This window comes from Carlito syrichta, unplaced genomic scaffold, assembly GCF_000164805.1.
Source record: "Carlito syrichta isolate Samal-C Ts95f unplaced genomic scaffold, Tarsius_syrichta-2.0.1 Scaffold314870, whole genome shotgun sequence".
In the NCBI taxonomy this organism is placed as follows: domain Eukaryota; kingdom Metazoa; phylum Chordata; class Mammalia; order Primates; family Tarsiidae; genus Carlito; species Carlito syrichta.
Window position 1 is genome coordinate 240,431 of NW_007258966.1, and position 24,883 is coordinate 265,313.

At 37.1% G+C, this 24,883-nt stretch overlaps 2 protein-coding genes across 6 annotated transcripts in view; one reads left to right on the top strand and one right to left on the bottom strand.

Moving 5' to 3' along the window:
- The window catches only part of COL4A5 (collagen type IV alpha 5 chain), a gene marked incomplete at its 3' end in the record, with an annotated part of 248,542 nt that extends 239,194 nt beyond the window's left edge, over positions 1-9,348 (bottom strand). Inside the window, exon 1 of the mRNA XM_008072191.2 lies at positions 8,925-9,348. Coding sequence (XP_008070382.1) covers positions 8,925-9,005 — 81 coding nt within the window. The remainder of the gene's footprint in view (positions 1-8,924) is intronic.
- A 1,351-nt stretch (positions 9,349-10,699) lies between these two features.
- The window catches only part of COL4A6 (collagen type IV alpha 6 chain), a 310,397-nt gene continuing 296,213 nt past the window's right edge, over positions 10,700-24,883 (top strand). For 4 of the 5 annotated variants that reach the window (XM_008072174.1, XM_008072176.1, XM_008072177.1 and 1 more), the window contains exons 1-2: positions 10,700-10,946; positions 11,136-11,187. In XM_008072174.1, coding sequence (XP_008070365.1) covers positions 10,936-10,946; positions 11,136-11,187 — 63 coding nt within the window. In that variant the 5' untranslated portion in view covers positions 10,700-10,935. The remainder of the gene's footprint in view (positions 10,947-11,135; positions 11,188-24,883) is intronic. The other variant, XM_021706003.1, reaches the window with a different exon arrangement.

A 24,883-nucleotide genomic window follows, 5' to 3' on the forward strand; every position in this document is an offset into this window, starting at 1 on the left:
AGAGAGAGAGAGAGAGAGAGAGAGAGAGAGAGACTGATTTAACTCTAGCTTTATGGTCCTATTCCACTTGCCAGTATATTAAAGTTTTCATTGATGATAAAAACAGCTCATCCTTTTTTTTTCCTACTGGACATTGCAGTGTGACTCCTGGAAGTGTAGCAGCCATCTTGAGAATATGAAGAGCACTAATCTGACAGAGTAAGTTGATAGGCAGAGTGTGGTAGGACAGCAAAATTAAAGAAACTTGGGCCTTCCTTAATGGTGTCACTATTTGGCTGAATTAATTAACTTATACTTCCAAACTTCTTGTTATATGAGCTAAAAGTTTTCTTTATTGTTTAAGACAGTTCAATTAGTGTTTTCTAACACTTACAAGAGAAGCAGCCTATCTGGTATAAACAGGCGCCATCATGTCTATCTTCCACATATAGAAACATCTTACTATATCAGTTAATTTGTGAGATTAAAGATCAAGAATGACCTCTCCTCCGTCAGCAAGGTCTCAGGGTATTAAATACAGAATGCACTACACAACTTTTCAGTAGTGTCCCATGCTCAATACCACTTTTTTCCCCACAAAGTTCCAAATCTCCTTCAGTAACCGATTAATGTCATATGTACTGTAAGAAAATTTTGAGGGAAAAAAACCATTCAGTTCTACATACAAGAGAGTATTATTTTATTGAATTATAAGATGATACAAATTTCTTAACATAATTTCTTGGAGTCCTATTTTATTACTCACTGTCAAAAACACAATTTCATTAACCAGACTAGCACTTGTTCATAAATGGTACTTAAGTTTTTCTACAAACTAATACACAAATCTAACATTTACAGCTAAACTTTTTAAAAGTTAGCAATTAAATTTAGCAAATCCTGTTTCTTTTGCATTTGGTAATCTTTAATTAGCAAATAACCAGATATTTAAGGATCTCATTTCAACCAGTTAGCAAGTACCATTACAGACTACCCTTTTGGTTAAAGGCCAGCAGAAGCTGCTAAAGGCACAAAGGGCAGTTGGACCTGGATAGATTATGTAGCTAAATAAAGTCAAGAATTTAATGCAGAAAATGAGAATCTGATTTATTAAAACAAAAAGAGCCTATGTGTCAGATAGCACACTAAAGATGACTCAAAAAAAAAAAAACACGCAAGAATTACTGCTATTTAAAAACAAACCTTTATAATAGAGATTTAGCTAAGTGTCTAGGTGGTTCATTATAAATGTTAATTAGAAACAATATATTTTCAGCCGGGCTCAGTGTCTCAGCCTGTAATCCCGTGCTTTGGGAGGCTGAGGTGAGTGAATTGCCTGAGCCCGCGGATTCGAGACCCACCTGGGCAACTTGACGAGACCTCATCTCTACCATAAACCAAAAAATCAGCCGGGTGTGGTAGTGCATGCCTGTAATTCCGGTTACATGGAAGGCTGAGGTGGAAGGATCGCCGGAGCCCAGCAGGTCGAGGCTGCGGTGGCCGGGAACGGCCACTGCACTCCAGTCTGGGTGACAGAGTGAGACTCCAACTCAAAAAAAAAAAAAAAAAAAAAAGGAAACAATATATTTTCAAAAATTACTCCTGTTGCATGGTTGCTATTGTCAGAAGGGGATGTGATGATGGAATGATTGCATTTTAAAAATAAAATCATTAGAGGATAGGACCAAATCAGTTAACCAACTGGCAATCAACTGAGTATCAATTCCATAGTCACTGCAGTAGACAGGAAAAAAATTAAGACTCTCACAGGCACTCTTATACATTACTGATAGGAGTATAATTGGTAAAACCATTCGGGAAAGTAATTCGGCAAGCACTGATTCCTATAATTCAGAAGCTTAAAGTTCAGCTATTCAAATGCCACCTGAAAAAGCCATAATGTGTAACAGTTTGTAATTTTGAAGAAAAATATATTTGAATTGCACAAGCTACAAGGCTGGCAAAAAAGCAATAATGTCATTTACTTATTGAAGAAATGTGAGAAGGTAAAGGGGCAGTGGTACAAATTGGAAGTGGTACAAAATGGATGGGGGACCTCTAATTCCATGTGTACTTACAAGCTTAATTTTCTAACAAGAGGAAAAAGAGGCTGTGGTATTATCATCCCAAAGTGGGAAAAACAGATTAGGAATAAATGAGGAGAAGTTTCTGGAGTATCACTAAGAAACAGACAAAAGCTAGGGACAGTAATAGATAAAGACACAGCCATTTAAGTGTAAGCCTGATATGCAGCTACAGCACAGGGGCTGGTGAGGGGGATAGGGGAGGAGGACAGAAGGGGTGCCCATTTCAGATATATTCACAAAACTCTCCAGGGGTGGGGGATCAGTAGATTTGGAATATGTTATACCCTTGTTATAGCTACGAAGTTAGTGGGAAAGACATTTGTGGATGGCAGGCTCCACCTTCTGTCCAGGGGAGAAAAGTAGGGGGGTGCATGTTCACGAAATTAAAATTTAGACCATGGAAGATGAAAGGCCTAGGTAGTTATGGTAGAGTTATTAAAGAATGGGACAGTGGTGAGTCTTTCTTCAGAATCGAGTCAAAGGAAGGGGTTATAGAAAGGGCAGTGAGAATTATTTAAGTTCTCACCATGACTTTCTTTTTTCTCTGTTATCTGTCACATTTGAAATAGTCAATGAGGAAAATCTCATGAGCAGGTTCCAGAGCCTAGCTTCAAATCTCGGCCCAATCACATATTAAGTGCAGGACCTTGGACAAATTATTGATCCCCTATGGGACTCAGATTCCTTGTATATAAAAATGGAAATAGTATTTTCTACCTAACAGAGTGTAACACAGTAATTACTTATAAAAAGTTAACATAACGTACCTGTTGATACAGCCCTTAAAAATATCAGGGTCAGCCGGGCTCGGTGGCTCAGCCTGTAATCCCGTGCCTTTGGGAGGCTGAGGTGAGTGGATTGCATGAGTCCGCGGGTTCGAGATCCGCCTGGGCAGCGAGACCTCATCTCTACAATAAATCAAAAAATCAGCCGGGCGTGGTAGCGCATGCCTGTAATTCCGGCTACTCGGAAGGCTGAGGCGGAAGGATCGCCGGAGCCCAGCAGGTCGAGGCTGCAGTGGCCGGGAGCGGCCACTGCACTCCAGTCTGGGCGACAGAGTGAGACTCCAACTCAAAAAAAAAAAAAAAAAAAAATATCAGGGTCTACAGTAAGTATCAGAGATTTACAGAATACAGACAGCCTTTAACCCACCAATTCCCATGAAGGAAGCAGTAGCAATAAAAAATAAAAAATGTGGAATAAGAAACGTTCAGGGCAGCACTTCTTACAATGACTTAAAAACTTAAAATTATAAAATATATTTTACAAAAGTAAACAAGCAAGTAGATTGTTGTATGTAGAAATATAAATTCTATGTAATCATTTCAAAACAGTATTTTAAAACTAATAATTTTAGTAACATGGAAAAATGTTTGCTAAATAAACAAATAAAACCATATAGTAAAATCCCAACTCATTTTTAAAATTTTAACCGACTTATTTTGAAAACCAGATTAGAGATTATTTCTGGGTGGCTGGTAGAATTGTGAAGAGATTTTAATTTTCTTCTTTATACTTTTCTATATTTTTCAAGTTTCCAACATTAAGCATGCATTACTTTTGTTAAGAAACACAGTCAACATGTCAATTGGTTAAATGAATTAATAAATATACGGTTACTGCCTTCAGAGTCTATAAACTAATAAAGAGAACAGATAAAATCCCATGAAACAGAATGCTCATAAGATCAAATACAAAACTAGGAAAGGCTAATTACAAATGTTCAATAAAAGGTAGAATCAGCAGTTGATATGATAGTAAGAGAAAGTTCCACAGGACTATTAATCTATTCTCACAGGCCTGTAAACTCTAGGAAGGCAGGAACTTTTCTCTTTGAATTCAGTTTTAGCTATAGTGTCTACCACAATATGATTTTGTAGGTAGTGTATTTCTCCATGAGGGTAGAAATAGAACAACATAAATAAAATTCTTAAGCACTTAGAAATTGCTGAATGAATATCTACTGAATGAATTTTAAAATTTTGGTGGTATTGAGTAAAGACTTTAATCCACAGAATTCTAATCAAGACGGAGGACCAAAATATGTATGCAATGCTCAAGAAATTACAGGAAAGTTTACCTAGGCTAGACTGGAGGGTTTATATTTAAAAATGTAATTTAAAATAAGACTAAATGAAGGGAAAGATGCTGATAGGCTTTGAAAATCAGGCAGAGAATTTGAGTTAATACAGTAAGAAATAGTGAGCCAATAAACATTTTATACTACCAATAATGAAATCTGAAATTTATTGAGCATTTACTATGTGTCAAACACTGGTCCAAATGTTTTACATACGTTTTCTCATTTCATTCCCCAATCTGTGAGGTAGGTACTACTCCTTCCCTTTTCCCAAGGAGGAAATTAAGGCTCAGAGGTTACTATTTTGCTGAAAGTCACATATCTGCCAGTCAGATTCCAGGTCTGACGGCAAAGGTCAACCTCTTAAAGATTCTGACCTGTACAAGGCCCACAAAACATGTCTGAGAAGAGATGCCAGAAAACTGAGATTCCAGTACATAAAAAATGCATGTTGATTCTGGGATCTTGGACTGGAAATAGAGGTAGCATTATGGATCCACGGTTTTTAACATATCTATTAAGAGAGGTTGTAAGAAATTGATATAGAAATGGGTATTTGTGTATTTGTACCTATACTCATAGTTTCTAATTCTGTCTGTTAAGAAGGCCCAAAAGCCATTACACCCTAGTAGCTACGAGCATGCCAAGCACCTAGATCTTTGTTTCTAAATACCATTCTCCAATAAAAAAGGATAAAACTCCTTGAAGAAATGCCTGATTCCAGGGTTGGGGCAGGGAAGTGAGAAAATGAATCTGGAACATCTTGTGGTGCCAGAAATCAAGAGGGTGCTCAAATAATGGAAACATATTAAAAGATATAGGAGCCAATTTGGAGGGGCTCTTGTAGGCCAAATCTAGGGAAATTTCAGCAAAAAATACAGTAATAATACCATCATTCATTAAAATTCACAAAATAAAACAATTATTCATTAAGTCCATATCACTATAAATAAAAAGTTAAATAAATAAATACATAATAAATAGTGAAGAAAGAAAAGTTCATTATTACAGCAGAATGCAATCAGTTAATAAATGTACAAAATGTTGAAAATTGAAATAACCATTTGGCAAATGTTACAGTAAAAATTCTGCAGGTTAGAATCATCAATAGATGCTAAAATTAAGTGGGCAAAAGTTGGATAAAACACAGGATATTTACAATGTTTCACAATATTGCCCTTCATAGTCTCACAAGATTGGCCCACTTTACAAATACAAAGGAAAAAAAATCATGACTTTACAGTGAATGAACCTAGTAGACACCAAGTTATTAAGGTTACTTCAAGGTAAAACGTCTCCTATCTTGTACATACAGACATCAATAGTCAAAAGCACAAGAAAACATATACAAACTCTCGCACTGTCACAAGACAGACACATACATACATTATGCACATGACTAAAGATATATATATAGTTGAATGAATAGAACTGGATATAAAAGGTAGGCAAATTGGTAAAAAAACAAAACTGGATTGAACAGTTAGGCAAAATGTGCCACCAAACACACATACCTTGTTTTATCACAATATACATGTTCCCGAAAGTTTAGTGTACTTAAAATTAATGTGGAAATGGAACAATTATAGAATCATAAGGCAAATATTACTTCAAAATTAACCATCTACTACAAATTACAGCTGCTTTATAAATCTAACATTTTATATATTGTGGTTGCATAACATCACACTACTTGCACAGCAATTGTTTTTAGATTGCTTTTAAATAATCTCATTTATACAGATACAGATATAGAGATCAAACTCTGATCATTTTACTGTAAGTGCAAAGCTCTTTCCATTATACTATGCTGCTTCTCCTAACATTAGCAGGAAGAGAAGTAACCCCCATTATTATTTCCATTTCACTTCCTGTGTCAAAAAAAAAAGTAGAGATTCAAATACTCTGGATACCAAATAAATCTTTATAGACTACATACAAAGGAGACAATATAGGACAGTCATTAAGGGCAAAGAATCTGGAGTCAAACTGTCTGGATTCAAATTTTCCAGCTTCACAACTTACTACCTCTATGATTTCTAGCAAGCTACTTAACCTCTGTGATGTGTAGTTTTCTCATCTGTGACGTGGTGATAATAATGGTATATACCTCATAGGTCTGTTGTGAAGATTAAATGGGATAATGTATATCACCATATTAGCACAGTGCCTGGCACATAGTAAACACTCAAATATGTAAGCTATAATGATAATAATGACAAATTCTTCCTATGGAGCAATATACTTCACAGAAAAAGAACTGTTTCATGGCTACAAACCACACTTCTACCCTTGATGAGTTCTTGCTGCTGGTCACAAGGAAGATAGTAAGTACATTTAAATTAGAGAAACCTATTCACTCTACTGCAGAAAACAACTTACATTTGTACAGTAGAAGTAATATAATTTTACATAATATCCACATCTATAATCACAAATCTAAGTGCATATCGTACTGACAGTCAGTCAGTAAAGGTATAATTACCTTTACATAAAAATACATTATTTCCATCACTAGAAATGACCTTTCCAACCTAAAGCTGTCTTTTTCTCTTATTGCTACCCTTTTAGCATAGAGGTTACTTTATTCCACCTAATGAATGCTCTACATAGATACTTGTGATCTCCCAATTTGGCATGACTTCAGAGATAAAGTCACTTATCTATCAAAAAGCAAAACAATTTAAGTAGCAACACTCTTCCTGATATAAAAGCCTCAATACTAGACTACTTCAGTCAACAGTCAGTCTCACTATCACCCATTTTTACTCTGGAAAAGGTCACAAATATCTCCAGTACCAGTATGGAGAGCAGATACCATTCATATTTTGAGATGATTAAAATATTCATCTAACTAGAATATTGATGTTTAAAGCAAAAGAAACAAATCTTTGGTTTTAACAGAGGCACAATATCCTAATGATAGGAAAAGGGGTGTAAACTTTTCTTTAAAAAATTATATAGGAGATAAAAGGAAAAAAATGTAATTATTTCATGAACACAATCATTAGTTTAGGAATCCAAGAAAACAAGCTTGCTTTCAAGTTTTGTCAAAAGTAAAAAGAAATCTCACGTTTAACATAAATTGGTTTAATATAAATTGATGTGTTGTGTTGCTGTGCATACCTGTAAAATTGTTATGTGGTGCACATTTACATACAGCATTGTCAAAAGAAAAAAGAAGAGAAATATTTAATCAAACATCCACAAAATCTTTGTCCCTGGCCCAAATGCCATAAGCAGTAGACACCAAGAAGATGTTTTCAAAATGAACTGTTTTCAACAGCACAACTGTCGTTTTATCTAACGGTCTGCAGAGCCATTGACTGGCTAAACCTTACTCCATTAAGATGCTCTGTGTCAAAAAGCAATTTTAAATCATTCATCTACTTTGATGAAGAAAAATTATAGCAAGCATAACTTAAAATATTTGATATGCATGGATTTTCAACAGATGTGCGGTCATAATTATGTTGTGCTTAGAGTAATACGAAAGTTGGTTTTAATAACTTGAGTACACACTTTCTGAAGGATAGAAAAAAGGGCAATGTGATCTGAGGCAGGCTAAGTGCTGTAGGGAAGCTAAACAACTAACTTAAAAGTGGACCCAGATAAGCTAAAACACGGCGGCTGCTTATAAAGAATTGATAGTCACTCAACCATGTGAGGGCCTAAGCCATGATCTCATATTTAACTGTTTTTAAAACCATCCATTATGATCACTCAAATACAACATTTAAAAATTTGTCACACACTTATCCTTTACAGGTTTTGTGAAGTTAAAGATGATGGGCTTTGGGCTAGAGAATATTTTTTCTGTCAAAACTATTCATTTTTGTTTTACTATCTTAGTAGGATAGTGGGTGGGGACTACCCACATACCCTTCTAGGAGATGTATTGAGTTTTTAATTCAATATTCCTAAAACTGAATGGAATTTTCTGCTGTCATTTCACATGTACATCCTCCCACAATCTCCCTTAAACTATAAAGTTGAATCTCTTTTTGAAAAAGGTAATTAGTTTCCCTTAAATAGGTGATGGGCAAATTCTCAGTTCAGGTGCCTTGGTGAGTTTGTTTGTTTTTGTTTTTTTGTGTTTTTTTTTAAGTAAGCAAACAAAAACCCACCCGTTTTTTAAAAAGACACAAAAGACCTGAAGCCTGAGACCATTCTTCTTTACCTCATTCTTCTAGGTATGTTACCTTAGCACTTGCAAAAAGGATGTCAAAAGGGGAAAGCAGATCAGTGGCTTTACTGACCTGAAGTGGGGGTAGGTCCATGTTGCTTAAAGAGCAAAGGAGAATTTCATAGGGGCGCTTAGCACTTTGATGGAAGCTGGATTTTAGAAAAGCCAAAATATTAAACTATAGACAAAGTTTAAGAGTGCGTGGGTTAAATACAAGCAGTGAAAAGGTTAGCCGGCAGGCAGGGAACTACCCGAGGGCGGAGGGTGGATAGGAAAAGTTTTAAATACCCACTAGAGCCTAGTGAGCCATTAATAAGCTTCCCCACTTCTGGCTTTGCTCTTGCCCCCAGAGCTGCTAACTGCAGGGAAGCAGGCAGCCCTATTTTTAAGCACTTAAACCTCTCCCTTGGACTTCAGAAGGCTTGAGTTACCAGTGTTGTAAATAATGTTTCTTCCTAAACAAGTGAAGGCAAATTTGAATTCCCTAGTCAAGGCCGAGGAGAAGAAAAGGTAAAGGGACAAAAAAATTTTTTTTAAAGTGATTTCAGCGTGAGAGTGCGGTGATGGGCGCGGGGGAGGGGGTAGGACTTACCGCAGCCTCTGCAGGCTGCCCCCAAAGACTCAGGGCCAGTAAGAACAAGCAGGCAGCCAGGCTGACTCCACGCAGTTTCATTCTTCTTCGGCTCCCGCAGCTTCTTCAGCACCCGCACGAAATCCCCGGCTGACTCTGACCAATTGACATAATCTTGAGGGTTTATAGGGAGAGAGCTAGAGCCAGAGAGGGACAGTGAGGGTGTCCCAATTGTGCCGGTCGACTTGGGTGAAGAGAAAGAAGCTTTTTAAGAGTGGAAGAAAAACAAAAAAGAAGCTGTTCTTTCCCTCCCCCCTCCCCTCCCCAAAGCCGGTCTCTCGGGAGTACTTTTCCCTTCTGTCCAGACTTGCAAACTTTTTCCTCACTCAAGTCCTACAGATCTACTTTCCTCCCTCTCTTTCCCCCGCACGGCCCCCCTCCCCACCGGCACAAGGGAATTTCAGTATCACTCCGCCACAGCCTTAGCCTGCACCAGCAACCTGCGAGGGAGTGACGCTCAGTTATTTGGGGGAGGGAAACTTCCAGACCAGTTGACTGAGCACGATGAGTCCAACCGGGAAGCTTTTCTATTCGTTCACTTGAACCTTCCGTTGACACTACTCTTCTCAGCCCAGTCCCATTCTCATTGGTGTGATCACCAAAGCCAATTACAAATAGACCTGAATTTGGACTACTTTTTTAAGCGGATGGATCTCAGAGGGGGCGTGCTTTTTATTGTTAATCATTAGAAAAAAATTTTGGTCGCTGCTTCCCGGGCTGCTGGTCTTCTTTGCCTTTCAACTGCTCAAAGGACAGACACTTTATACATGGAAGTAGAAGATATGAAAATATTGGACATATATACAATTAAAAGTATGCTTATAAATGAAGAAGAAAAAACATGTATATATGTGTGAATACTTTATTACATACATATAAGAGTTGAAAACATTCAGCAAGTATTAGTAATTATAACATGTTGAATGTTATTGTGATACAGCTATATCTTTTTATTTAGCTACATTGAATTTCATAATTAGTATTTACCTTCCATATTGAACTAACATAAAAGGTATTGACTCACTGTAGTTGTGCTTGCAGAAGAATTTAGGGTAGGGGATTTCGAGCAGTGTTTCTTGGAATTAACATAAACGTCTATTAAAAATATTTAAATAACATTGATGGCGTCGAATTGATGTCACCCAAATATAGTATACTTAAACATTACCCTTTAATGATTCTGATACATATATACAATCAAAGGCCCAGAAAACACTTTATGTGGAGTCCTTGGAGGGTCTTTTGGGAATTGGCTGAAGAATTCTTCATATTTCTGTTATCTCCCTGGAATTAACTGCTTTTTAGAGTTTTTCAAAGTTTTGGATCAATTTCACAAGTGCCCACTCAACCGTAGGTTTTACTGAGCTCAGATTTACAACTCCAGAAATTAGCTCCCCTTCTCAAGAGTATAGTGTCCAATTAATTAGAATGAGTGTTGTATGCATTTGGGTCTGTGTGCAAGGGCACTTTAGGGCCCATTTGTCTATGTAGGAGTAGTATGCCTGAGTCTATTCATGCGTAACTTAACAGTGGTTTGTGGAAGTGCATGATGCATAGTTGCTCAGGTCTCAATGTAGGTCTCTAGGGGCCTGTGAATGAAGCCATGGAGATACTTGGGACTGTGTGTGTACAGATGCCTGAAATTGAGAAAAGACTACCGGCTGCCCAAGGTAGGGGGGATGATTGACATCAGACAACCCCGCCCCTTTCCCCTCCATTCCTTCCTCTCCTGTTGCATGGAACTATCTCCTGAGTGCGGCAAGTTGTAACGGGCACCGCTAAGCCTGTTTCCCTTTGGGGCACTTCTTATCTAGAAGCTGAGTATAGTTTCTTCCAAACCGGGCTACTTTGCCCCCCCCTACCCTGTCCTGAGTAAGGAAAGAGCCTCCAAGCATCAGCGGAGCCCCGATGAACCCGGGCCGCAGAGCCGCTTAGCAGTCTCCCGGGACCCAGCTCCGGAGGAACCGCAAGCATGCACCCTGGGTGAGCTATTGCTTCCAGCTTCCCTCCTCTTTCCTGCTTCGAGCGACTTTGCCAGGCCGGGACTATAGTTGTACTTCTGTCACTGTAGAGAACGTGGGAGCCTATCAAAACGGGTTCGGGGGGCTACCGGCAGACATAGGACCCTGGAGCCCAGAGAGCCCGTATTACTCACCCTCCCTCTCGTTTCAGGTTGTGGCTGCTCCTGGTTACGTGGTGCCTCACTGAAGAACTGGCAGGAGCGGTGAGTCTCTTCTCACGACCCTTTTCCCTCCTCCTCCTTTAACCCTCTCCCCATTCTCACTTCTTGTGTTTGTGTTAGGGGGTTGCAGAGGATTGCACCACAAGACGAGTTCACACCACTTCCCTTTCTAATGGGAGTTAAGGGGTTCTTGGACAGGACTCCAGGTTAATGCTTTTGGGGCTTCAAAATGGATTGGGAAAATAAAGGTAGAAGACACAAGATGCACACATTTCTGAGCATCTTCCCCAGACAACGTAAGATGACTGGCATCTAATGCCCTCTTCTGCATCAATGTCAAAGGAAGAAGAAACATAATTTTCCCTGGTCTTCAAGAATGTGAATTGACACACAAATTTGCGAGTGAAAGGACAGCACAAGGAGTGGGACTTGAAAGTGATGTAAATGTTATGGGAATTAAGTAAGTTTAAGTATTTGTTCATGAGTCCTTTGACGGTACCAGGTGACACCATCTGGGTTCTTTAACTGCTGTACCTGAATTGAACTAATATCCCTAGATGGTGTTCAATTTCTGTTTCCTCTTACTGATTATCTGCGTCATTGGAAAGTTAAAAGTTAAAGTGGTTAGGACAAAAAAGAAAATCATAAGCTAACATTTTGTAGGATGTTTAGATATCATCTATCACATCTGCTAGAAACTAAAGGCGAAGAAGTTTCTGTGAACATCTGGTCAAGAAAACTGTAATGGATCCTTGAAAGTGAGAAATCGCCAATGGAATTACTAGGATAATTTCATAAAGATGAAGTGACCCAAATAATCAGAGATGGTACAGCTTTCCAGTAGCACTAGCTACTTATGCTGGCGAAAATAAAGACTATTGAATTGGAATATGAAGTTGTTTGACTATTTCGCTGCTGTATTAAAAATATTAAGCATAGGCGAAGTCATTCATTATATAGACAGATGACTATATTTTCCAAATATTCATCTTGTGGGTTTTGATAATTTTCACTGATTAGCTCCATTTTTAAATATTTTAAAATGCTATTCATGGAGCCATACTTAATTCAACCTAATAAAGTCATCTAATACATTTATTTATTAAAAATTGATTAGTTTATCCTGGCATATGTTGTCTTTAGTGAAAATATCAGAATGAAGTGAAATGATTACTCTTTATGAAGAGAGGATGATGCCACAAAAATTGAATTCCAACATTTTTTGATCCTTGAACTTATAGCATCAGCTCCTATGTAAGTAAATTCTAGACTTTGAAAGCTGAAATATTGATCTGGGATTCTGTGCACTTCTCCATCTGATTCTTTCAGTATACGAGTTTAGTTACACATTACCTTGAGGTTCAATATTACATTTATTGAAAATGCCAGGTTTTGATTAGTTAACAGTTTGTCCAGGAATCTTGCCACTTGTAAAAATGTCATGCTTGGGCAGAATACCCTCCAGCAAAATCTTTATTTTCAGACTCTGGCTGACCTTATTCAGTGTACTTTTGGGAAAAGCTCTACAAGTCATTCCAGATAGCTGAAGACTTCCCAAACACTGCATCCTGTCACTTGATATCCTTAAAAGCAACCAAAGGATGATGCTTTTAATTCTTACAAGTATTGAAGTGAGTCTCCAAAATCAAGCACTGCTTTGGTGTGTGGACTTTAGACTCTGTCTCATTGTTTTACACTGTCACATGCTATGTCAATGTAATTGACCCTGGTAAGACCAAAATAAATCTTGAGATCCACTGGCAAAACTACTTTTTGCTTAGGTCCAGAACCACTTCCTTCACTTGTTGTTTACTTATGCACACTATCTTTGACGTTGCAAAGCTTTTTTTTTTTTTTTAAGTTTTTGGGAAAATGGCAAAAAAAAAAAGAGTCACAGGATAAGTTTTCAGAAGATGACTTTTCTGAGGGGAAGGTTTTTTTTTAGTTTTTTTTTTACACTTTTTGCACTAGATTCTCATCTATTTTGGCTGGCTCTCATCTTCTACTCTCAATTCTAATTTATCCTCTGGGTTTGTTGTGTTTTTCACCTTTTGGAGGCTTTTAAGCACTTACATTTCCTGTACCATGTCTGACTAATATTAATGAAAATAGTTATTAAAGATTGGCAGGAACTATGTTGTGTTTCGCCTTGAGAAAAATCTCTTCACTGAGAGAATTAAGTTGCCAATAATGGAATATTTGTAAACATTTAAAGACAGGGTCATTTAGGTGCATTTGAGCTCTTTTTCAGTTTACAAAGCACTTCTATGTAAAGGAATGGAAAGACTAATGTTAAAATCCATTATTAAAAGTGAGTTTCCATTAAATTTATTTAAATATTTCATTTATTTAAATATTTCATTCATTTATCTGAATAAGATAGAGCCTAAGATTTCAGAACATCCATAATTGTTGTTGGTTATTAAGTGCCTGACTATTTAAGAGGCTGTACTAAGGTAGGCAACACATGCAAAGATTTATTTAAACATAGTTCCTAACACTTTAGGAATTTACTTTCTCACACAATTGTGGTCATTATGTTCCTTAAAATATAGAACGTTTAATAATAAATTATTATCTGCATGCACTTGCCTCATGTTAGGGAAAAAAAAGCCTTGAAAGACACAAATCTCACCATATGTCAACATGTCTAGAAGAAAAAATATATCACAAAGTAGTTAAGGTCCTTGTATTTTCATCCCACTTTGCCCCTATCCAAGTGCACATTCACGAAAGGTTCTAACACAGTTAAGCATACCTAAAGTCAAAAACCTGGTGGAAGACTTATTTGGGTTGGGAGGATAATAAGGAGAGAAAATATGTCTATTGTTCCTTCTGCAAAGAGCATAGGTGATATGACTTTAGCCACATTTAAAGCAAGGTCTGATTGAAATATCAACTTATTTCTTTAAATTCGTAACTTTCCCAGGTTGGTCCTTTCCATGATGATTTTCTGTCTTATAGCAGTCATTAAAGTATGAATATCATGTTAAGGGACTTCAGAGATGGAGAAAATCCCTTCCTACACTAAAAATCAAGAGGAGTATTTGCCTTGTTTGGAGCTGTGTCTCTATAAATTTTATATATGTATAATATATACTATATATCTATAAATTATATATCTATAAATATAATATATACAATTATATAATTGTATATATCTATATATTATATAGAATTTATGGAGATATATATATTTCATTTTAGAGACGAGGTCTCTAAAATATATATTATGCATCTCTATATATGTCTCTATATGTAATTTATAGAGACATATATATTTTTTTAATCTTAGAGGTGAGGTCTCGCTATGTTGCCCCGGCTAGTCTTAAACTCCTGGACTCTAGCAGTCCTTTCGGCCTTCCAAAGTGCTGGGATTACAGGTATGAGCCACCATGACTGGCTCTCTATAAATTCTTAAAGCAGTCTTCTGCTTTACCTGCTAGTAAATATCCTATATCAGCTAGCTATGAAGAATTACATTATATGTGTGTATATATGTGTACATATAACATTTATCTTGGAATGATATATATCATATATCATTCCAAAATGTATATGAGGATACCATTACAGATGTATGAGTATACCATCAAGTAAATAATCAAATGACTGTGTAAATAGATAAACAAGGATGATATATTTACATTATTGATAAGTCAAATACAAATATATTTTACAACAGAAGAGGAGAAGATGATAGATATTATTTAATGTGCTACTAAAGAAACAGGTATATTATACCTCAGAAATTGTTTTATTATATATTGTTATGATCATATGTTAATGTTTTCATTGCAATCCCATGTATTTTTGTATACTTTTAATAATATTATTCTAGCGGTATGCAGTGTCATGTGCCTGTAATCCCAGCTAGTCAGGAGCCTGAGGCAGGAGGATTGCTTGAGACCAGGAATTCAAGGTTGTAGTGGGCTATGATTGTGCCTGTGAATAGCCACTGCACTCCACCCTGGGCAACATAGTGAGACCATGTCTCAAAAAAAAAAAATATTCTATAAAGGAATCCATAAGCTTCACTAGGCACCCAAAGTAATACTTGGTATTAAAAAGAAACTTTAGTTTGTGAAATTGGGTTTTACAGTAAACAAATAGTCACTTTCTAATGTTTGTTGAGGCATGAGGGGAACTGTGTTGGATATAAGTGCCAACAATCTTTTAGTTCTTAGGAATAGTTTGGAATCTCCAGTAAATGTCCCCATATGTTCTACAAGTTCATAGTCAAGCCAGATCACTGGAGCAAAGTATGCTATTGCTTTTTACCTCATTAATATAAGAATGAAACTGATTTACCTCAATTATTAATGCATATTAGGTTTTGCTTACCTGAATTATATGAATAATTTTATAATTTCAGCACTATGCTTGGAGTATAGACTTGTCCTATGCTGCATAGGTGACAAGACATACACACTTAAAAATATGTATTAGGAAAGCACGAGGCTGTATTAAATTATCAAGTCCTTTTAGCTGTGTGAATGTCCCAGTGACAGATCATAGGGTTTTAATTTGTTTTAACATCTAACTAAATGTAAATGGAAAACCTGATAAGCATGCTAAAGAGAAAATGGTGATGGGAAAATTAGCTAAGAGCAATTAGCTACTCCCTTACCTTACCTATCCTTCTCCTAAGGGTTTTTCTTTCTTCTACAAACAATATTGAAGTATCCTTAATTATGAAAAACAAATAAAGAAACAAAAACAAAGCAAACAAAATGTAGCTTTATTTTCCACAATAATTCTAACCCCCTCAATCGCATTACCATCAAGTTACAGGTCATTGTCTGCTCTTCTTCAACAGCATTTACTCTTCAACCTATTACAGTCTAGACTGAGTCTACTCCACCAAAACTGCCCTCTTTAAAGCAACCAATGGCTGCTTAACTACCAAGCCTGTTGGCTTTTTCAGTTCCCAGTCTACCTGACTGTGTTATTTGGCATTTACCAGTCGTTCTGAAACCTCTTTTCCTCCTTTGATTTTCAGGACATTATGCCTCATTGGGGAACCGATCATAATCCTGAAAGACATAATCCCTAATGCCATAATTCCAAATGTCGAAATTCTGAAAGATCAAAATTCCAAAAATATTATGAAAAAATAATTTTAAAAAATTTAAAGCTATTATATTTTTAAAGGATATTTATTTGAGAAACATAAGAAACAACAGAAAACTTCATAGGCTGCTTTCCAAAATAGGCAATAATAGCATACATGTTTTTTCAAGCATAAACCCCTTGTATATACTAATGATAGTCACTCGGGTATAGCAGTTATGAGCAGATGAACCATATTTATAAAGAAATACATCAAAAAGGAAAATTTATAAATGCATTTATCCCTGTGGTTGGTAATTGTGTGCACCTAGCTTTATAACTGCAGTCATCTGAAATACCTTGATGAACAACCTAAGTCTTTTGACAAGATTGATCAAAAACTATGATGGGTCAACACTGCATATACAGTAGCCCAAAGAGCTGAGATCTCCAGAAATTTTATCTTTTGCAAATGCAGATGTACCAAAAATTTTCATTTATTGGAGAAGTTTTACGTTTTTTACTTACACACACAAAGCTTACACACAAAGTCAACATTATGATAATGCACTTTTGTGGAGTCAAATTTCTGATGTCCACGGCTACAGAAAAAGAGACTAATTCATCTTCTGTATTTGTTTCTCTGGGCCCTCAGCCAGTTTGATGGTGCCCCCAACATAGAGGGCGGATCTTCCCCATCTACTCCACTCAAACTCATACTAATCTTCTCTGGAAATACCCTCACAGACACACTCAAAATAAGACTTTACCAGGTGTCTAAATATTTCTTAATCCAGCCAAGTTGACATCTAAAATTAAGTCCACAAGTTCACCCCTTGTTAACTTGGCACCCATATGCCTGTCCTTAAACCGTACTTAATTTCCAGATAAAGCTAATAACAAGGTAATAGTCCCTCCTAACATGATGCAATTATCCTGACCACAACCCAAAATACACAAATTTCTTTTCTAGAATTCAGCCTTCAGGATTTCAATATTCAAGATTTTAATATTTCAGGATGGTGATTTTCAGGATTTTAGATGTTAAGGATTTTAGACTTTAAGGATTTAGACTTTAGGGACTTTGATCTTTTGGGATTTCTTATTCAGAATTATGGCATTCAGAATTGTGTTTTTTGGGATTATTATCCAAATCTGTTTCATTGGTTCTCCTTATATTTCTCTGATTTTTTATTTTATTCATTCAACAAATATTTATTGAGCAACCACTATATTTCAAGAAGTATGCCAGGTCCTAGTGACACAGTGAACAAGATAGAAATAATCTTGGCTGTTATTAAGTTTTTAATCTTTGTCATTTCCTGGTCCTAAAATGGTGGGATTTTTCTAGTATTTTATTCTTTACCTTTTTTTTTTGCCTCAGTGGTTTTAACTATGCCTCCTATACATTGATGACTATCAGATTTATATCTCCTGTCCAAACATCTCTCTTGAGCTCCAAATCTATATTTCTAATTTCCTACTAAGCCCTTGTACCTGTCTTTCAATTAGTTGATATATATACAAGTGTGTAAAACAGTGCCTGGAGTTCAGTATAAGCACTCAACCAAAGTCAGCTATTATTATTTTTTATTGCTCCAAACATAGTACATCTGAAGATGAAACTATTTTCTAGTCTTTCCCATTACACTCCAAACTGCAGATTCTTCTTATCTTTGTTAAATGTCATCACCATCCACTCTGTTTCAGCAAGAAACTACAGAAACGGCCATCAACTCTCATTATCTCCATTCTTCTCACTAAGATTCAATAATTTTACCCAAAATCTGTAGAATCTGGTTTACCCCATTCAAATTCGGTTGCCTTCAAAGCTTATCATCATACCTCAATAGCCTTCTAACTGGATTTATTTCTTTTTATTTTAAAGATGTGTGGCACAATTCAGGATTAGGTATATAAGTGGTCATCATACAGGTTTTTCTACCTCCTGACTCCATTCTAATCTCTACCCTGTTACCAGAATTATTTTACTAACAACAAATCCAATTATGTTATCTCCTGATTTAAAGCCTATGTTGGTTTCTTCTTTCTTTTCTTTTTTTTATTTTTATTTTTATAATTTTTTAATTTTAAAATTGTGGGGTACAGTTAAGGGTTAGGTGGTTTCTTCTTTCTTCCAGGATAAAATACACACTTCTTGGCTTGGCACATGTAAAGGCTTTCATTATTTGGCCCAGCCTACCTTTTCAGCTTCATATCTGTGCGTTTCTTCCTGCCACCCCTTCTTCCCAAACGGAGAGTGTATGTTACCCTTCATTCAGACTGAACTTCTTACCATTCCCAAATGACTTTATGTTCTTTTGCATCTTTTTTGGGAGGAGGGGGCATATGCGCCCCTTGTGTCTGGAATATCCTTCTCCGTCTTTTCTACCTTGTTTTGTACCCATTTCCTCTATGAAACAGTTGCAGACCTCTTCAAAATCAATTCATTCTTCCTTCCAAGGTTGTTTGAGCCTCTTTGGTAGCACCTACCATGTGGTGATGAAATTCCTATGCTACATTCTTCAGCCTTGTACTTACAATGTCCAGGATACTGTTAGGCAACCATAGGTGATCAATAGATGACTTTCCAATGAGTAAACACATCTCCTAATGGTTTGCAACAACTGCCACTTCCTTGTCTATCTTAAGATTTACTAATGTTAACTCCAATAACAACTGAATTGGTGGAAAAATAACAACCCCATTCAAGGGTATAATGTTTAAGAGAAAGGACTCTAGAATCAGACTTTTTTCTAAATTCTGCCTCTGCCCTCTGACACTTCCCAGCTGCGAGACCTAGGGCAACTCATTTTCCCTTTCTGAATATTTCTAATTTTCTAAGTAATTTTTGTTTTCTTATCGGTGCAAAAAGGATAATAATACCTTCCTCCTATGATATTATTGTGTGCTGGGTGGGTTAGATGAGATAGATAATATATGTGAACATACTGTGTATAAGGTAGGTGCCAAATTCCTGTCCCATCTCCCCACCCACACTCTATTTATTTTAATGTCAAAGGAAAATTAAACATTATTTCCCAATTTTGACAACTGATGTATGACAAGATAAGAAAAAAGGAGATGTCAAAGGAGACTCTCTCACTTGTAGATCGTATGTCTAGACCTATGTTTATATTTCTCAGTTGTTCCCCTCCTCTCTTTTTCTCACTTCTACCACTATAATAATAACACATATTTTATGTTATGTTTCAAGTTTACAAAGCACTTTCTCATAATTATTTTGTTAGCTGCTCAAGACTACCCTGTGAATTATATAAGGCAAATATTCTCATCCTAGAAAGATTAACTAATTTATCCAAGACCACAAATCTACCAAATGGCAGAGTTTGATTAAAACCTACTCAACTGTGCTGTCTCTCTAATGGAGACTTTTTATCATCTCTTATCTGGACTCCCTACAGCAGACCTGACTGTTCTGGTTTCAGTCTTCCTCTGCCTCCTTGACCCCCTTCCTAATAGCCATCCTCTCTATAAGCACAGGGCTTATTCTAAATCATAAATTGAAGATACCACTCTAATATATATTTTTTTATTATGAAGTTGTGGGGTACAGTTAAGCGTTAGGTATACAATTGCATTTCATTCAGGCACTCTGTTGATATGGGGTGTTTCCCCGTTCCCATACAGATATTTGCTACTGTTAATCCCATCTCCCTCCCCCCACCATAGTTTCCCAGTACGGTCAGTCATTTTCGTATAGTGTTGCATTGGATGTTTAAGGTCCATTATATGAGTGAGAACATGTGATATTTGGATCTTTGTTTCTGTGAGAGGTCACTCAGTATTATAGACTCTAGTTCCATCCAGGTTGCTGAGAAATTCATGATTTTGTTCTTTTTTATGGCTGCGTAGTATTCCATCGTGTATATGTACCACATTTTTTTAATCCAGTCCTCTTTTGACGGGCAGCATGGCTGTTTCCAGTTTCTTGCTATTGTGAACAACACTGCGATAAACATGCGTGTGCCGGTATCTTTTTTATCGAGTGATTTGTGTTCTTCGGGATATATTCCCAGTAGGGGGATTGCAGAGTCATATGGGAGGTTGGTATTTAGAGCTTTTAGGAATCACCACACTGCTTTCCACAGAGGTTGCACTAGTTTACACTCCCACCAACAGTGTAGAAGTATTCCCTTTTCACCACACCCTCTCCAGCAGCTGTTATTTTTTGAGTTGTTGATAATTGCCATTCTGATTGGAGTTAGGTGGTATCTCAGTGTGGTTTTGATTTGCATCTCCCCAAACACAAACACCACTCTAATATTTATAGAAGTTCCCTATACCCATCATTATCTGGCTTTGCCTACCCATCTAACCCTATCTCCTGCCCGGTCTTGACCTCAAGTAGCTGACGTTTAAGTTAGAGTTATGCTTGTGGATGATGGTTTAACATGACATACATATTCACTCCTCCTAATTTTCCTTCTGCTTATTTCATCCTCTGCCTTGTCTTCCTCTGGTCTCTACAGATGAACATGTTATTCTTCCCTTAAGACCTGGTTTAGTAAGCAATTTTTCTGAAGTGTCCCTTTCTTATATCCTCTATCTCTCATTGTTTTTCCTTTTTTCTTCCCTTCAATGAATATTTATTAATGTCTACTAGAGCCAGCATCGTAGTCAACCTAGCTGTGGGAAGGTCCATGTCAAGTACTAAGGCAGTGTGGCCCAATCACAGACAGGGAGTGGAAAGTGGAGAAAGGAAGGTAGAACACTTTGTGAGAGGAGGCTGGAGAAATGGGGCACAATCAGAACTATTCTGAACGCTTATTTGCTCTCTGACTCCTCAGAGCATTTGCCAAACGCTTATACTATGGGAAATTTCTCTGTGTGGGCTGTGATTGGCATTATAGTTATTACTGGCAACTTACTCTGTGTCCAGGACTGTGACAAACCCTTTATGCATGGAGGACTCACTCCTACACCACATATCTGCCCCTTTCAGGTTTATAAAATTTAGGCAATGCACAAGGTATATGTCTATTCTCAAGCTTTTTTAGGGTGCCATATTTAAGTCTGGAGGTTCATTTCCTGATTTTCCCCTTCTAATTTTTTATGGAGTAGTTAAAAAATAAAGAGATCCAGCCGGGCTTGGTGGCTCAGCCTGTAATCCCGTGCCTTTGGGAGGCTGAGGTGAGTGGATTGACTGAGCCCGCGGGTTTGAGACCCACCTGGGCAGCGAGACCTCATCTGTACAATAAATCAAAAATCAGCCGGGCGTGGTAAGCGCATGCCTGTAATTCTGGCTACTCGGAAGGCTGAGGCAGAAGGATCGCCGGAGCCCAGCAGGTCGAGGTTGCGGTGGCTGGGAGAGGCCACTGCACTCCAGTCTGGGTGACAGAGTGAGACTCCAACTCAAAAAAAACCAAAAAACAAAAAATAAAGAGATCCAAGTTTAAAGCCAAATATTCCCATGTTTGAATATAGACTACATCATAAACTATGACTTTAGGACACCCAATAATTATTTTAGCTGCAAAATTATTACTATTATTGTTATTCTTATCCCTCACTCACTGTGATTGCCTCTCTACTAGAAATGGGTGGTGAGCCCAATTGGGGGACAATTTAGAGAAAATTGCTTAATAGTTTGTTGAAGTTATTCTTCAAGCTTCCTAGGGGAGGAAAAAAGATGTTAGAATTGTTACTTTACTTGGTTCAGTTTTCCCAAAGGCACTTCCACCTCTGCTGCCCTAACTTTGTGACTGCCTATGGATACCAGTGTCCCAACTAAAGATAGTGCCTGAAGGCACCGCCCCAGGCATCTTTGAAGTCCCAGTTCCCCTTTGTCCAACAATAATAGGGCTACTTTGCCATTAGCTTTCAATCTTTGCTTGTGTTGAGCATGAGTTGGTGTTATTCAATGGAAATTTCCCTTGGTCATAAAGCTCTACAACATTTACCTCAGAGACACCAGGCCTTCTCAAAATTGTCTGGGATCTCTGGCTATGAGGCTGAATTGGTCTTTTGGGAAACATTTTCTCTTAGGGATGGAATGAAAGTTTGTGGTAGTTATTCTTGCTTTGCAAAGCACTGAGTGACCATTTTCCTTTACCCAAGGGAAGAAAATTGGCAAAGAAAATCTGCCTAGGGTCTTAAATTCTGTTTTTGAGTGTCCTAGATCCCTTAAAGATGGGGGATAAACTTTAGATCTATAAGATATATATTGCCTTTGAGATACAATTAAGTTGCATAAATACTTTCCAGTATCCAGAGCATGCTCTTAGATACTAACGTTGATGTTGATAATGAAGAAATTGATTTATTAGGAATTTTTTCATAATTTATAGCAGTAGATCCTCCCCCTAAAAATCTCATATGTTCTCCAGAAAGCATATTAAAATAAGTATTTGCTAATAATTCAAAGTTTTTAACATGTATTTGTAAAGTCAGAAAGAAGAGACTGAGATAAACATAAAAGTCTGAAATTGAGAGTTATAGGAGTCTTAGCCTTCAGTTTATTTCTGTTTCATTTTAGTTACACAGTGTTGAGAAAGCCCTGATGTACTCAAATAAATATCAGGCATTATGGGGTGAGAGCTTTTTTTGTTTAGCAATCTGTCTTACCATCTCAGGATACTTTGTAGTTAAACAGACACAGCAAGAAAACTTGTATTTCCATGTCCTCATATACAACTCTTCTCGCCTGGTCCCATTCTTCCACTCCCCCCCCCCACACACACTGTCTTTTAACTTGGCAACACACATTAACACAATCAGTAGTGGTTTCCATGTGTTGATATTTGGTATGTAACGCAGTTGAGTGGTGCATGCTCTGTTTCATTGCAATTTTAGAATAGTTTACAATATGTTTTTCAAATGAAATTAAAATCTGATGTTGTGGAACTGTCGAAATATCTCCACAATTTCAAAACACTGAATTATATAATAATCAGAAATTAAACTTCATAGGACAGAATGAAGTGCCATAGAAGGTGAAAGAAGAAAGAGGTCAATATGGATTCTAGGTAGGGAAGATTTTACAGAAGTATGATTTGTGCTGAGTCTTAAGGAGATAATAGGAAATGAGCAATGAATATCTATACTGTACATTCTAGCTTTTTAAGGGCATCCCTATCTCAAGTTTTCTTCTCTAGAAAGCATCTCTAAAAGGATATAAATATACTTGTTTTTATCTGGATTAATGACTCATCTTTGCTTTTAAAATGTAGTTCCATGAAGTATTTGGGGAGGCAAGCTGATCAGAGAGCATAAGCAGTAACATGGAGGAGGAATCAGGGTAGTGCCAGACCATATCTTGTTTTTGAGGAAATTAGAAAAATGCACCCTTTTCTCTAGGCAGTCTGTTCTTTGCCATGCCATATTCCTTGGTGAGCAGTGAATAGGCTGAGCTTCAGCCCCCACTTGCCTCCTCAGGTTTTCTTTTGCAGCGAACCCTATGAACAACCATACATAGCAGCTTTAACAGGAACGAACATGGTTGAGTGGAAGGCAGTGAGAAGAGACACCTGACTAAAGTACAAGATTTTTATTATGGAGTAAAGGGAAATGACTGTAGACAGTTGGGGCAAGGCTGGCTCTGGCATCCTTAACATCAACGCAGAGAGAAGAATTTGGCTTTGATTGGGCACGTGGGTGCTGTTACCATTTCTTGAGCAGGGGAAGGTGATGATTTTGGAGGACAGTATAAAGAAAGAGAAGAAATTAAAGGCAAAGACGGTGGTTAAAGATAAAGTGTAAGAGACAGACCGACGGATAGACAGACTCTTGGTAAGAGTCTTTATTTATGTTAGATATATAAAATACAGAAAGTTATTTGAAAAGACAGTAATTTGGCATAACAGTGGGCAAAAGACCCATTGATCTTGTCAGCGTTTCCCCCAAAGAGCAATCAATACAGTGCTTTGTAGGTGTCAGAAGTCAGGAGTGTGTGCGTTGTTATTAATAATAAGAGCTTCTGTTTAGAGAGATGAGACCGTGAGAGAGGTGCTGAAATCAGACCATTAAATCAAGGTTCAGAACTCTTTGCAGTTTCCTAGCTGTTTCTGCTGGGGGAAAGTCATTTTAACATTTTTGTGTCCAATTGTTCCATCTGTGAAATGATGAGTTAATGAGATGTTTAAATGAGATAAGCACATAACACTCTTAGCATTGTTCCTGTAACTCAGAAGTGTTAATTGCATCTTACTTGCTATTATTGTTGATGTTATGGGTATCATTAAGAACTTGAAACCAACAGTTTGATTCTCTTCCACTGGAGGCACATGTCTTCCATTTTACTGGTCAATTGCCAAATCTAGTTCGCAAGTCCCATCAACACATAACCTGCTCTTGTAAAAGTATCTACATTTTTAAAAAATTGTATTGTATTTTTTTTAATTTTAAAGATCTGGGATACAATTCAGGATAGGTATACAAGTGGTCATCATACAGGTAAAGTTTGGGTGTCCCTTTGGTCCCCACTTAGCCTGGTTTGAGATCAGGTACCCTTATTGATGTTGTGTGCCTGCTCACCCCCTCCCCGCCACCATACAAGTATTCTTTCCTCAAAGAAAACTTACAAGACAAGATTTGAAACTGACAAAATAGGTACCAAATTTAGAATGTTCAATTGTTGTTGTCTGAAGAGTTGAAAATATATCAAACTAAAGGTAAAAAAATCATTTTTAAAGTTTTTCATCTTAGCGGAGTGATGAGAATCTCA